This window comes from Diuraphis noxia, unplaced genomic scaffold (genome assembly GCF_037042655.1).
Source record: "Diuraphis noxia isolate RWA-SAM2 unplaced genomic scaffold, SU_Dnox_SAM2 contig0008, whole genome shotgun sequence".
Lineage (NCBI taxonomy): Eukaryota > Metazoa > Arthropoda > Insecta > Hemiptera > Aphididae > Diuraphis > Diuraphis noxia.
In genome coordinates, this window is record NW_028301718.1 from 4,266,667 (window position 1) to 4,281,813 (window position 15,147).

The window sequence follows — 15,147 nt, forward strand, 5'->3', positions numbered from 1 at the left end:
TTATAATTTAACAACCGTCGATAATAACCAGACAACGGCAAGCATCTATTCCTAAAATAGACGAATTGTACATTTTTAATTTCTACAGGCTACGATATCGATATGACGATATGTGACAATGGGAAATGAGTTTAACACAGTCGTTATTTTACGTTATTTGTTCATATTATTATAAATTGTATTATTTATAAATAATACATTTAATAAAAATTAAAAAAAATCGTTTGGCCAATTCTTACGATTTTCATCAATAAAAAAAGTATCTAGATGAATTTATTTAGATTAGTAAATTATTTATCTAAGATAAACGTTTAGATACCTTATAACTATTTATCTAGATAAGATAAAAGATGAACAAAAAACTATCTAGATAAATATCTAGATAAATTTATCTAGATAAGTCCGAACACTGATAGTAGGTAATATAATTTATAACAAAATATATTAAACAAATCTCAGATGAGGACTGACGGACTGTATGGTGATTGATGATATTTTATTGCTTAAACTGTTGTAACTAAATGTTCCATAAATAATTTAGATACCACACTATCGGAATCAGGAGTCATCATTATCATTAAGATAAGATGAATAATCTATTACGAAAAATGTTATTTTATGTGTACCTAAAATTTTAAAAATGTATTAAGTTGTTCAAGAAATTTTCAAATTTTTTTTTTAGTATTAATGAAAATTAATTATTATAATTTGTTTAATTTGTAAATATGTATAAAAAAATTAATTTTCTTGCATATTTGTTTTGTTGTATATTTTTATGTTTTTTACTGCATATTATATGATTTATTATATGACATATTTCAATACTTTTTAGTGCATAAAAATCTGTGCTCTAAGCCTCTAACCATAAGGTTCCACTTATCATGATTTATATATTAGCAGGTGTTTAAAATTCTGAACTCTGAAGTCATACGTATTAGGTACTTAATATTAAATACTTGAGTAGGTACCAAAATATTATTAGTATAATATGTTTACATAATATTAATTTTAATTTCAAATTGAATAATAATGTAGATATTATAATGTTATATTTTATGAAATGTTTTAAATGACTACACTGTTTGAATGTTTGATACTATATTATTGATAAAAGAAACCGTGAATAATCAATGATAACCACATACTATGTGGGTACTGGCCACTGGGTACCCCATACCTAATATTATTGTTTTAAAAACATTTTTCTCGGTTTTGTTTATACTATTTTGTTACAGTTATTAGTGTTATTGCAATTTGTTGTCTTTTGCGTTTTGCTTTTAGTGTTAATTATATTTTTAAAAGTATCTACATTCTATTTTTTTTGTATTACCTAGGTGGCTCTATATTACTTTTTTACTTGCCAACGACTGATTTAATTTAAGAAATATGTTGTTGTTTAATTATAATTAAGATAATTCCGCCCAACTTGCTGTTTAGGTGAGAAATATAATTATGCTACAGTTAGTCATTGCTTCTGTTATTGTTATTACATATTATGTTTTGTCAACAAGGTGGCTGAAGTGGTTGAAGGTTATTTTTTACTGATATATCAACTATTAACCATTAATGTGATACAAAGTGTTTTAATTAGTTTTACAAACCAATGTTAAACAAGAAAAATAATAATTGATCATATGTTTCCATAAACATTTTGTAAACCATATTAATACTTATAGATAAGTGTGTAACGCAAATGGTATATAGCTCATACAATTAATTTATTACAAATAACAGATGTTATAATTCACTAATCATCTATTTTTATTGGCAGCTCTATAATAATTTTGTTAGTTATAAAAATATTAAGGTCTATATGAACTTGTGTGTTTAATAAGTAATTCATCTAACTAGGTAGGTAGTAATTTAAACATTTATTAATATAGGTACCTTTTTATTTTTAGTATTTATTATTAAAATGTTTTTAATCTCATTGAATTTTACAAATATGTATTTGATACTAGTATACTACCATATTTAATAAATTCAATTAGAAACATAAATAATCTAAAAATACTTTGAAATTGAAATTATAGGCAATAGTTATTAGTTAATTGTAATATAACTACCTATGTATAAGGATTTAGAAATGGAAAATATTTGTACAAAATTAAAAAAACTGTTATATTTTATACTTTACCTACTATAAATTATTTATTTGGATTATATTATATGTATACCTTTTACTATTATATTGTGGTAAATCATAAAACTACTTAAGTTTCATTTTTTTCTAATTATATCATTTTAAACAAGATTAGGTATGAGAAGTAATGATTTATTAGGAGTAGGTAAGTGATAAATTATTTTCCAATTTCCACCGATAATCATAGCTTACATTGTTTAAAAAGAGGCAAATTTTTTCTCTAGAACTTCCCTCAATATGAATAGGTAGTAAAAAATTTACTTGTAACAATCTTGGCCTTATCTGTATAGTTCCTGCATTATACATTTTAAACATGGGCGTGTAAATAGGGTGTGTTGTTGCATACTGCAAAAATTTGTGCTTGCTTAAAATGTTTGATGAAAAATTGTTTAATTATTTAAAACTAATTATTGAGAGTTGGTATAATCATGGATAAATATACTATATATTACTAAATATATTTAGACTAAATAGTAGCTACTTATTTTTAAATAATAATATCATTTACCCGTTGGATCTGTAATGTTTATAGGACACGGAAGTTTATCTGTTGCATATAAACCAATAACTTCGTCACAAGACGTTAATACATTTTCATTTCCAAAAATGCCTTCAATATCACATCTTATCGCGTTGATTGTATCTTGATGAATTTGTGTATTTAAAAAAGTTTTAAATCGTTTTATAATACTTGATTGATCATTGGCAAGTCGATTACTTAAAAATACTTTTGCGCTTTTTACTTTTTCGGTTCTTGCGCTGGTTACACAGCGTTCTGTAGAAACATAATATGCATTCGGAACTTTTCTTTGGTTCTTAGTAGTCTTATCATCATAATTTATTTCATCGCTGTTGTCAGATATTTGATTATTTAACAATTTTTTTAGTTCTTCCTTTTTGCCATCATAAATTATTCATCTTTTATAAATCGTGTGTCACCCCAGTCTTTAAAAATACCATCTACTAGGTAACAAAATATTTTCACTGGGTGACATTAGTGTCGCCCAGTTAACTAGCTTAAAAATGCACTGTATTTAGCCATGTGTATAATTTATTCTGTATCACATATATGTATATATATATATCACATTATTATGTATAATACATAAATTATACTCTGTACCTGAGATAATGCTATAACTAATAATATTAATTATAATAATAATTATAATAAAAATATATCTATATCTATTGTAGTATTATTTGGTACCTATTTTAAACCTTGTGTTAGTAGATTCCATTTGAAAAGAAAAGCATGAGACATTTGATTTTTTGGTGACATTTTGGATTCAGTTAGTTTATAATTTAATTGAAGGTAGTTGTGTATGTCATGTTATATTATTATATTATGAAAAATTAAAACTTCAAAGAATATAAAGTAAAAACATTGAAGACTGTCAACTACTAGATGGATATGCCGTTCTGAAGCAATTGAGGCAATTAAACATAATTATACAGCAATACTAAAAGCATTGGAGGAAATATCAAACTCAACAAATCATCCAGATGTAAGAGCCAAAACAAAAGATCTCATTTATTCTTTGAAAACTTTTAAATTTGTTTTTGTGTATGTTAAGCCCTAATCTAAATTTAGTAAACAAAGTTAGAGTCACATTACAATCACCTAACTTGGATTTATATACAGCAGTTACACTAATCTTTGCTTTGCAAAACTCTTCAAACAATGAGATCATATGAAACATTTTAGACAATATTTGATGAAACTAAAATGATTTGTACTAAAATTGGTGTATCTATACCTGAAGTAAAAAGGCTTAAAATACCAATCAAAGTCCAAAGTAGATTATGAACTTGATTCCCGACATTTTTTCAAAGTACAAAATAAGAAATGAAGATAATATAACCATGTTATTGCTAAAATGTTAAATGGCATCAAATTCTATTACATTCAAGATACATTAGATTTAATTGTTAGTTTTGGTAATTTATTAAAACTATAAATAGAAAAAAACATATATAAACTATTTTTGATACATTTAGTTTATTTTTTGATCAACTCAACACTGAAATCAGACTATTTACACCAGTGGTTCCCAACCTGGGGGTGTGCCCCCCTTGGGGGTCGTATACACATCGCTGGGGAGGCGCAAGCAGTCATCACAAAGTAAAATTTTTATTTATTAAATGTTATTTTATTTAAAATTAAGAGAAAAAATGAAAAATTAATAAAGACTAGTTATCGTTATAGATTATAGAATTTTATTATACATTCTATTATTTATATTTTTTACTAATTTATTATAATAATTACTCACATCAATTTATAATTCCACTATAATACTATATTATTTACAATTATTTATATTTTATAATTACTATCATCAATAAAAAAGTAGTCTTTCCGAATATTATATAGTTTATTTGTAAAATGTAAGGTAAACAAAAAGATTATAATTTTTTCAATTTATTGGTGGTGGGGGGGGGGGGCAAGATTTTTGAAAATCTACAAAGGGGGCGTAGAATAAATAAGGTTGGAAACCACTGATTTACACAAATAGAAAGAAGACATACCAAGAGGAAGTAATAATAGTACCATAACTCTGTGGTTGAGTTAGATAACTAGATGGATGGAACAGATTGATTGAGAATTTTTGAAAATATATTTAAAGTTCTACAAGAATTTACTAGGTATCATGCCAGTCATTGTTCTTTTGAAAGAGTATTTTCAAAAATGACAATAGTTAAGAGTAAATTACGCAGTACAATGGCTTAAGAAAGATTAGATGCCTTACTGATAGTATTTATTGAACAAGAAATTGCAAACTCATTAGATATGGAGGAAATTATTGATGAGTTCAAAACACCGACACTAATACAGATAAGATTACCATCATAAATGTTAATACTATTGACTATTAAGTGAAATTAGTTGTACATCTAATAATATGTAAATTAATAATTGTTTTTATTTTATGTAATAGTCAATAATAATATTAAATTTACATCTAATATTTTTTATTTTCGCTATCAATAAAACAGTGCCTAAAAAATTTAAATTTAATTATAAAATAAACTAATTATGATATAGAGACAATATTTATCTTACTGAATTATAGTAGATCAAGTAACACTTACTAAAATAATTTTGCACACCCTGTGAAAAATTCTTGCGCACGCTTATGATTTTAAAGTTAAAGCATGATAATGATCTTTATAAGTACTTAAGTATTAACATAGTAGTATTGATATCAATAGAATAGGTAAAGAATAAACTAATAAATAGTTTGGTGGATAAAGGGGTTTTAGTCCTCTAAATGCTTGATTTGAATGTCAATATAACAAGTAAACAACTATGAATTCATAAATAATTTTGTTCATAGAGACATTAATTGAAACAGACATTTTTCTTGTATACCTATTGGTTTTTAGGTTTCAATAAACTGCTAACTTACTTTACATTTGTTGCAGATATGAGTAAAAGAAGTTTATTTCTTATAGTATTTATTTTCTACATTTATGTAACAATAATTCAATGTAATGAATTACCACTATGTTACAACCAACCTGCAGAGTCTTGTCCATTACAAAATAAATGTAAATGCGTGAAAACTGGTGATTCAGCATTATTTTGCTGCCAAGTTCAGTCAAATGAAGATTTAATAAAAAACTTTGAGTGTTCAGGTATAGAATAAATTATTACTGCATACAACATTTTTAATGTACTTTGATTCAAAATTAATTTGCTTTGTAATAAAATAACATTACTCATTTGGGTTATTTTTGTATTAATTATTTAAGGTTATGGTGGAAACCCCTAAATACCTATTTAGGATTAAGGCTTAAAACTTTGATTAAAATATCTGATTTTTAAATTTAATCTTAATATGAAATATGTGAAATACCTTCCAAAATGTTTGATCCACGCAAATAGTTTTCTTCATTATTAAATTCCTATGATAAATAGGTAATTAATAATTATTAATGCAAGGCAATCTTATAATATTTACCCGTATACATTAAAAATAATAATCATTAAAGTTAAATCTATTTAGTATAATGCATTGATAGTTTGATACTTATTTATTTCTAAATATTTTAGGTGCTAAGTTATCAACAATCACAGCTTTACACATTTACAATATGACAGCTGACAATTTTAATTTTGGAAAATTTTCTCCTGAATTAAGCCGTTTGATCTCATTTTCAATTACAAATAGTTATATTAATCGACTACTTGGTCGTTTAGAGTACATGCATCAAATTACTTGCTTAAATTTATCGAATAATGCTTTTGGTACAGAATGGCAAGATCCTCTAGCATTGGAAAATCTTAAAATGTTAGCTATGTTAGATTTTTCCAATGTAAATATATCAAGTTTACCTACCATAAAAAGTCAAGTGCCGATGTTTTGGTTGGACGTTTCAAGTAATTAAGCTCATCAATTCATGTAAAAATTAAAACTGTTTTAAACTTTTTATTTGTCTAATATTTTTTAGATAACGTAAAAATTCATTGTGCAAGTCTTCTAGATCTTATGGAAAGATCAAGAAATGCCAAGTACAAATTGTATTTTAAAAAATATAATGAAACATTTTGTATGTCATCACTGTCATTTCACTGGTTCAATTCCACTGAGAAGGTTGCATTAAATCAAGTAGAAATTATTAACAAGGTAATATTAGTTCTTAAATATTTAAATTTTTAATCAACAAAGTATAAGAATTACCTTTTTAATTTCTGTTAATAATTTAGTTATACGAAGATTGTCCATTGAATTGTAGTTGTAAGTGGCATGGTATAGAAATGGTACAAGAAACAAAGACACTACATACCGTAGAAGTAGATTGTTCAAATAAACAACTTTCAAGTTTACCGGAAAACCTACCAGAAAACACTGTGTTATTAAATGTCACTAACAATAATGTAAAAAATTGCAAATATTTAAAATTTAAATAATATATTTTTGAGTGTTACTGTTTTATAGATCACCAATATAGATGTATTAGTAACAGATCAAACTTACAAAACTTTGAGATTTTTTTATGCTGATGAAAATAAAATATCTAACCTTTTGTCATTGGAAGGTTCAACTTTTATAGAAAACTATGCTGTTCTGAGTTTGAAACTAAATCAATTGAAAACAGTAAGTATAGTTCCATTACAATAATAATTATATGTTAACAACTTACTGACTTTTGATTTTGAGTGATGAATTTATTGGTTATACAAATGATGTGTGTTGTTTTTTGTTTCCAAAATTAGGATCAATAAAAATGTTTCAATCTTCTGTGTTAAAGTGTGGTTTCTGCTAGAAAATGGCTTCTAGTTGATAATTTTTATCCTAGGTCAAAAAGCTAGAACAATTTTTTCAGTTCTTAACTATAAACTAACTAACTAACTTAAATAAATTTAAATACACCAGCACATTTTTTTTATAGACATCTCAAGTCAGGCATATAGCTAGGGTTATACAATTAGGGTGGCTTAATTATTTCCAAGATTTTTTTTTGAGTTCCCACATTAAGCACTATTTAAATTTAGTAGTATATTTATATTTTTATAGAATAATTTTATTTTTTTGTTGATACATATTTAATGTGTTTGGTATCATTTTAATTTCTGATTTTAGTAGTTCTGTAACCAATTTATAATGTTGTGATAAAAGTTTTAGGTCATCATAGCTCTGAAATTTGACATTTGTCAAAAGTAGGTAATCAATGGCATATAAAAAAGATATAAAGTACTGAATTTATAAAAAACTTTTTTCTAACTTGTTAATAATTTTTTCAAAGACAATATTGTTACTTTTCAATATAATATGTTAAATTAAAAGTAAATAATTTCACAATAATAAGTAATAATATTACTAAAAACTGCACACACTTTTCCAGTTGTAATAAAATAAATTGTATTCTATATAATATTATAGCATAGTTGATAATAGTTGGAAATCATTAATAATATTACGCATAATACTCATAATGTTGAGTTGGGAAATGCCAAATTACTGAAATAGGAATGCAGGTTCATGCGACTTGATAATAATAATTATAGATGCATTTTGTCCTATGTTTATATCATTATATGACAAATTGAAAGAGTATTTAAGAACAATATTATATACTTACTCTGAGTTCTGACAATCTAACCATTCTGTCTGAAAATTAAATTGCACCTAATGTGATAAATTTCAAGTTTTTATATTTTCATATTTATTTTATTACAATGAATTAAATGTTTTTTCATTATGATATTTATTTTTTAATTGTCATGAGAACATAGCGTTTAAGATTATTATGTATTAATAACAAATATTATAGTAGAAATTTTTAAGTATGGTTTAAATTTTTTACTCAATAATACATATTATGATCGTTAGGGCTTGGAATTATATGCACTAAAAATGTATGAAATATGCATGCATATATTATGTACTGATTTTCATTCAAATATGCATAAATATGTAAACACAAATGTGTTTTAATTAAATTTATTTAGTTTAAATTGTATATAATTCATTAAATGATTAATATAGAACAAAAAAATGTATAAATGCCTAGTTGATATAATTTAATTGTATTTTGTATGATGTATTTAATTGTATGTTGCATTTTGAACATTCACTCATCTAAGAAACTCGTGAACAAAAATCAATTAAAACAAAATTAGTATATTTTTATAATACAATATTTCAAAGTTACCTGAAGTATTATAGTTAACTACTAAAGACTTGGATAAATTTTCAAATAAAAATGCATATTGATTTTTAGCAAAGTTTTTTTTCCCTCATTTGCAGGTTTTACGTATGACATAGCATTAAGTCTTAGTATTAATAACTTAATACTATTTTTTCATAAATATGAATTTATATTTCAAAAAAATGGTTAAATATGCATAAAAACTAAAAATGTTCCAAATATGCAATATTTAATTTTGCATACCAACACATTAGGTTAAGATTCAAATTTGTGTCTTACCCTAGTTACTTTTTAATTTTACAAATGAAATATGCAAATGCATACAATTCCAGACCCTAATGATCATTATTTTAGCTTTGGGTATTTCACAACTTCATAGGGTGGCTAGGCCTTCCCTCAGCCTTAGTTAAGTTGAATATTTTAACTATACAAATTTAATAAATAAACAATAATTTTTCCATTAATTGTTTTTAGTGATTTTGTTGTAATTTAAAAATTATTAATCATAAGGACTTTGAAACTTTTTTCAATAGCTTATATCATTTTCCATACTCAATGAAATTTTTAAAGTATTTAGTCTGTTTCTAAGTTATTTGTACTATTCTACTTAGCTACAGTATATACTATTAAATATCAACAATATGATATGTTATTAGTAGGGTTTGAGAATTCTTGCAGTTACATGTTTTTTTTTAGTTTTTGTAGTCTTTTCTAAGTGAATTATAAATTTATTTTATGAATTGACAAAATTAAATACTAAGTTTGAATTTGCATATTTTTGCATATTTCGTCATATTTTAAGAAAAACGCATATTTGAGCAATTTTTGGTATATTTGGGCATATTTCAAATTTTTATATTTTTATAAATGTAAAATTGTTGGGAAAAATCATAATTGGTTGGTTGTAGTCTGTCATATCTAACACGTACGTCTGTTTACGATGATAGTCTCTTTATCGCTTAATAATCAACTTTTTTATCGATAATATCGACAGTTTTTGTATAGTTATGGTAAAACCTAATGAATCCTATACTCATACAGATTTATCATAAAAAAAATATAAATTCAAATTCTCCAAAGTAATCAGTTATTAGCCGGGTATGAATTGTACGATGAAATGAAAAACAGTATGTGTTCGTTCGTTAATCATATCTCTGATGACATGAACATGAAGATAATACAGATGAGTAACCCATGTAAAAATTATTTTTATTACATTAAGTACTTACCTAATTTTTAGATTTTTATTTTTATATTAGTAATTAATAAATAATAATATACTTTATGTGTTTTTTAAAAACAAAATAAAAAATTAGCTGCGTATTTTGACAATTTTGACAGCATATTTCGATAGTTTTAAGTGCAAGAAGTTGCAAACCCTAGTTATTAGTAAAAACTAGTTCTAAGTTACTTATAATAATATAAATAAATTATAAAATATTATTAGATGCAAAGGCTAACACTCTGCTCAGAATTGTTTTTTATATTATAGTGTTTATCATTGAATTAAAATGTATTAAATTCATTACTGTGACCTACTCAATAACAAGGTATATTTGGAACCTACATAGTAGAATGACTTTCGATTTTTTTAGTATCTAAGTATCTACATTAATATACTCATTGCTTTTATTTTTTTTTCTAGTTGCCTATGTATATACTTCAAAACTCCTTTACTAGATTTGAGGGACATATTGTGAACTTGGGTGGAAATGAACTCCAATGTGACTGCAGTACTGCAAAATCATTAAAGGTCTGTTATAGTTTATAAATGTAGGTAGGTTAGGTGCTGAAATTTGTCATGATGATGATAAATATTTAAATTGATTAGTTTTGAGTCACATTATATAAAAATTTAACATTTATCTTAGATTTCATTGTTAACTTATTTTTTCATTATACAAGATATTTTATTACAATAACATATTAATTTTGTTGATTGTAACTTATAATTTTTAATTTTTATAGTTGGCTCACTTAATTTGATTTCCAACTAACACGTTTCATGGTGGTAAAATTATTCAAATTGTATATTTATTAAAAATATAACATGTAGTTTATCATCTAAATGTTAATTAATGGTATTTGCCATTAAATTATAGTATAGATAATTTATTTGATATTAAAAATCGAAATTCCTTACTATATATTTCTACTTTAAAATTTATTAATTTTTAATTTTTAATGTTATTAAATAGCCAGTCAGTATTTACTATGTAATTACAATTATCATCTATCTATCTTCTATGTATATATAAATGGATTTCTGTCTGTTTGTTTGTCCTTAATGCATTCCTAAACGGCTGGACCGATTGCGACAAAATTTAGTACAGAGATATATTATATAGACTTATGGGCAGATAATAGGCTAATTTAAAAGGCCCAACCTCGGGAGGTGCTCAAACAGACATTTTGAGATTTACTATGGACATTTTTGTTTATTTATAAATGGTTGCTATTAGTGATAGTTGCTTATTATTATTATTATATTATTATAACATAATATATCCCTTAATTGTTTTTTTTAACTGTACACTTCATAGTCCATAAAAAATTCTACCTCTTAAATTACGCCTCCCCAAAAAATATTGATTGGTAGTTGTACGCCTCAAGCACTTTTTAACCTATCTTCTGCCCATAGGTTTAATATATCTCTGTACCAAATTTTGTTGCAATCAGTCCAGCCATTTAGGAATGCATGTTTGACAAACAGATCTATATAATAAAGCTATATCTATAGAAATGGATTTCTCTCTGTTTATCCTTTATGTATTCCAATTCCAATTGGTGGACTGATTTCTATGAAATTTGGTATAATTATAATTACTGTATTCGTCCAAGCGTGGTTATTGGAAAAATGGATAAATTATTCATATATTGTAGATCATTCCAATTTAACAATTAGGCACCAGGTATGGCTGTTTTGGCAGAAAAGTAAAATTTCCAGAATTACATACCATTCCATTTGCTGAATCGATTGAGACAAAAGTTATTATACCTATTGGCAGAATATAGGCTAAATTTCACAGGTTCAACTAGTATTATATAATTATTAGGGCTTGGATGTTTATAAAATTGCATATTTTTTTCTATTTATCCAATTTAATGCTAACCTAGGTATAAATTTAATTAATGTTCTATTGAATCAAATAATAATATTTTGATTTTGTGTATTTAATAGTTTTGTATTCAATCGCATATTTTGAGATTTTGAAAATAAAAATGCATATTTCAGTGCATTTATTAAAAAAACAATTTAAATTAATGAACTATACAATGAATTCCACAATGTGTATACCTGTCTAAGTTTGATAGGCGGTAACTAAAATCTATCACACATTGACATAAAATATAAATGTTAATTAAAATGTTTGTTTAGGACTATGGTAGGTTATTAGATATCTAACATATATAACAATAATAGAATTTTGTATATGGCGACGACTGGACAATGTATTAGTACAACTTAAATTGCTGAGTCGGTTGTATTTATGTAAATTTTAAATAATTGTATTTCAAAAAAAAAAACAATAATTATAATTAAAAATAACTATTAGTTAATAAAAATTAAATATTTATGTTCTATGAATTATAATAATTTTCGTGCATATTTTTATGTTTTTATTGGCTAAAAATGCATATTTTATAATTTTTAGTGCACATTTTGATTGCATATTTCGTAATTTTTTATTGTATAAATGCATGCATATTACAGTATTTTGAAGTGTATAAACAACCAAGTCTTAATAATTATATTATTATACATTATTTAATCGTATTATGAATCTTATGAAAGAATTGCTCATTGATTTAAGTTTTTTACTTCCAGATTTGGTTATTAACAAATCATATTCATATTCCAGACTACAATGAAATTTTATGCAGTAATATGCAGTACAAAGTAAAAGTAAATCCAGTTTTAAATTATTTTTATAAATATCTAGTTTTCAAATTAATTTTACTTTATCCACATAAGAACAATAATTTATTGTTTATTGGCAAGTTTAATTTCCAGATTTATAGCACAGTAAATATAACTAAAAAAGAGCTGTCTTATTTTAATTTTATCTTCTAAAGAAAATGAATATGTTGTTTTATATTTGTCAATAAATTAATGTAAAAATTAAAAAACCATAAATACATTTTGGTTTATTAAAGGTTTTTGAAAATATAATAATTGTTATAACGGCTCATAGGAATCCACGTTGATGAACATTATTTCCATAGCACTTGACAACTAAACAGCACTTTTTGGACAGTTTGAACGATTCAATGTTAAAATGTATATAAACTAAATGTTATATCAGTCATGCAGAACGTGCAACTTTAAAATCATGAACGTTATGATATGGGCTGTCTATCAATGTGTAAATAATTTTTGAAATATTGAAAATTTGTGTTCATCAAAGTTAACAATTAAGAGTATACATGAGAATATAAAATATTATATTTTTAGTAATCATTTCATATGAAACTTATAGACACATTTATCTATGGTTTAATATCATTTTTGGTTTCTCAGGTTGTCCAATTAGTCATACCAGAAATCAAATCAATTAGTTTCTAATTTCATTGTTGATATTTTATAGGTAATAGACTTGGATCAAAAATTAGTGTGCATTAAAAAAGCTGATTGGACACATTATATGTATTATGTTATTGCTGCTGAATTGTCAGTACTTCTGCTGTTGATTGGAAAAGTTTCATATGATTATTGGGTATTTAAAACAGCTGGATATTTGCCATGGCCTGCATCCAAAATGCCAAAGCTCCCTTGTGACTGGATATTTGAGTAATGAAGTATGGCTTATAAAAAATATTGTAATACACGTTAGTAATTTATAAGAAGACTGTTTTATTATGAGCTATTAATAACATATTCAAACGCTACATGTGCTAACAATAAGTTACCCTAGTGCCTTAAAAATTGTGCCTTGATATATTATTTGTTATATAAGATTATTATATTTACATATTTTAATTACTGTTTGGGACGTTTTTTGAACATAAATTATCTTTAGTTTTTATTATTATTAACTAAGCTTTAATATGTTTGATAAAATCAAAATGTTCAAACACACTTACCAAAATTTTGAATATTATAAATTACAAGTTCAGATCTAATTTTATATTTATGTACACAGTGGGGTTCACACCAAAGACTATTTTTTTATAATAAATTAGCTGGTTGATAAAATCTTCTGTTATTTGTAACTTAAAAATCTCTTTAGTGGGCTACCGTGTACGTGTGTTATTTATTTTATGTTAAATGTTTAAATGTAATTTGATATGTTTTTATTTACAGGCTGTGATTGCATTATTGATTAATATATTCTTTTTGTTTGTTTTATATATTTTATTGTAACCATAATTTTATTCATAAAAGTCAAGTTTTAACTAAGTAGACGCCTTCACAATATTCAATTATTATAGTTATTAATTAATATAAGGTACTACTCATGTCTTAATAGTCTTATGTATAATGCCATTTTAATGAGTGAAATAAAAACTTAAAATATGTTATGCTTTAAATATTATTGTATAGTACTCTTGTAATTATTTATTATTATTATACGTTTTCGTTTAAAAAATTAGGTACTCAAAAAGCAAGTAATAAAATATTATAATGATTAATAATGTAAAATCCTAAAATAATAAAATGTGTAGGTATAAGTAATGTAAATTAATATTGATAAATTAATTAATAATTAAAACGTCCAGTCGTTTATAACACGTGCGACGTGCTGTATCTTGAGTAAACAAACGAGCACAATATGAATATAATATGCGATTGATGACTGATGAGTGTCGAGTGAGGCATGCTTATTGTCGCGGTCGGTAGAACACTGACGAATTCAAAATTTCAACGTACCCACGTTACAACTTAAAACGTTTTTTTATTTTTTTTTAACGTTTTAACTTCAAACCGTGTATTCAGTACCTTCGGTAGTTCGGTATGACCACAGTGTCACATCGTGCTCGAATACCTGATATTTAGCTTGATCAGTCAGGCTGGATTATTTGAATGGAGAAACTCAGAAACGGATTATGGCGCAATGGAGCATTGGAATAGTTCGAAAAAATAAAAATTTAATATCGAATAACATTAAAATGAAATAGGTTATTTTTGATTTTTATAGTTGTTTTAGCGTAACACAATAATACTACAAATTACAGGTAGGTAATGTTTTTTGTTATTTTTAATATCTGTATACTATAACTATCACAATATTATTTTGTACATCTGTAACTAGAGTAATTTTTTTATTAACGATACCTAATCGCCAAACGGTAATTTATAATAAATAATGAGTCAATTGTCCATCTAAAAATAAAATAATATA

General features: G+C 24.8%; 1 protein-coding gene across 7 annotated transcripts; it reads left to right on the forward strand.

The window, feature by feature from the left end:
* Window positions 1-1,153: 1,153 nt before the first annotated feature.
* On the forward strand, window positions 1,154-14,335 carry LOC107171895 (protein halfway-like). Of its 7 annotated transcripts, none has more exons than XM_089230417.1 (9): window positions 1,154-1,437; window positions 5,573-5,785; window positions 6,204-6,530; window positions 6,602-6,777; window positions 6,858-7,028; window positions 7,090-7,248; window positions 10,449-10,556; window positions 12,633-12,710; window positions 13,393-14,335. In XM_089230417.1, exons 2-9 carry the CDS (start codon window positions 5,575-5,577, stop codon window positions 13,597-13,599), a joined length of 1,437 nt encoding a protein of 478 aa, XP_089086543.1. In that variant the 5' UTR covers window positions 1,154-1,437; window positions 5,573-5,574; the 3' UTR covers window positions 13,600-14,335. The 7 variants fall into 7 exon arrangements, 5 of the variants coding, with proteins under 5 accessions (XP_089086543.1, XP_089086544.1, XP_089086545.1 ...); XM_089230418.1 differs by lacking the exon at window positions 1,154-1,437 and adding an exon at window positions 1,572-1,851; XM_089230419.1 differs by lacking the exon at window positions 1,154-1,437 and adding an exon at window positions 3,352-3,651.
* The last annotated feature ends 812 nt before the right edge of the window (window positions 14,336-15,147 follow it).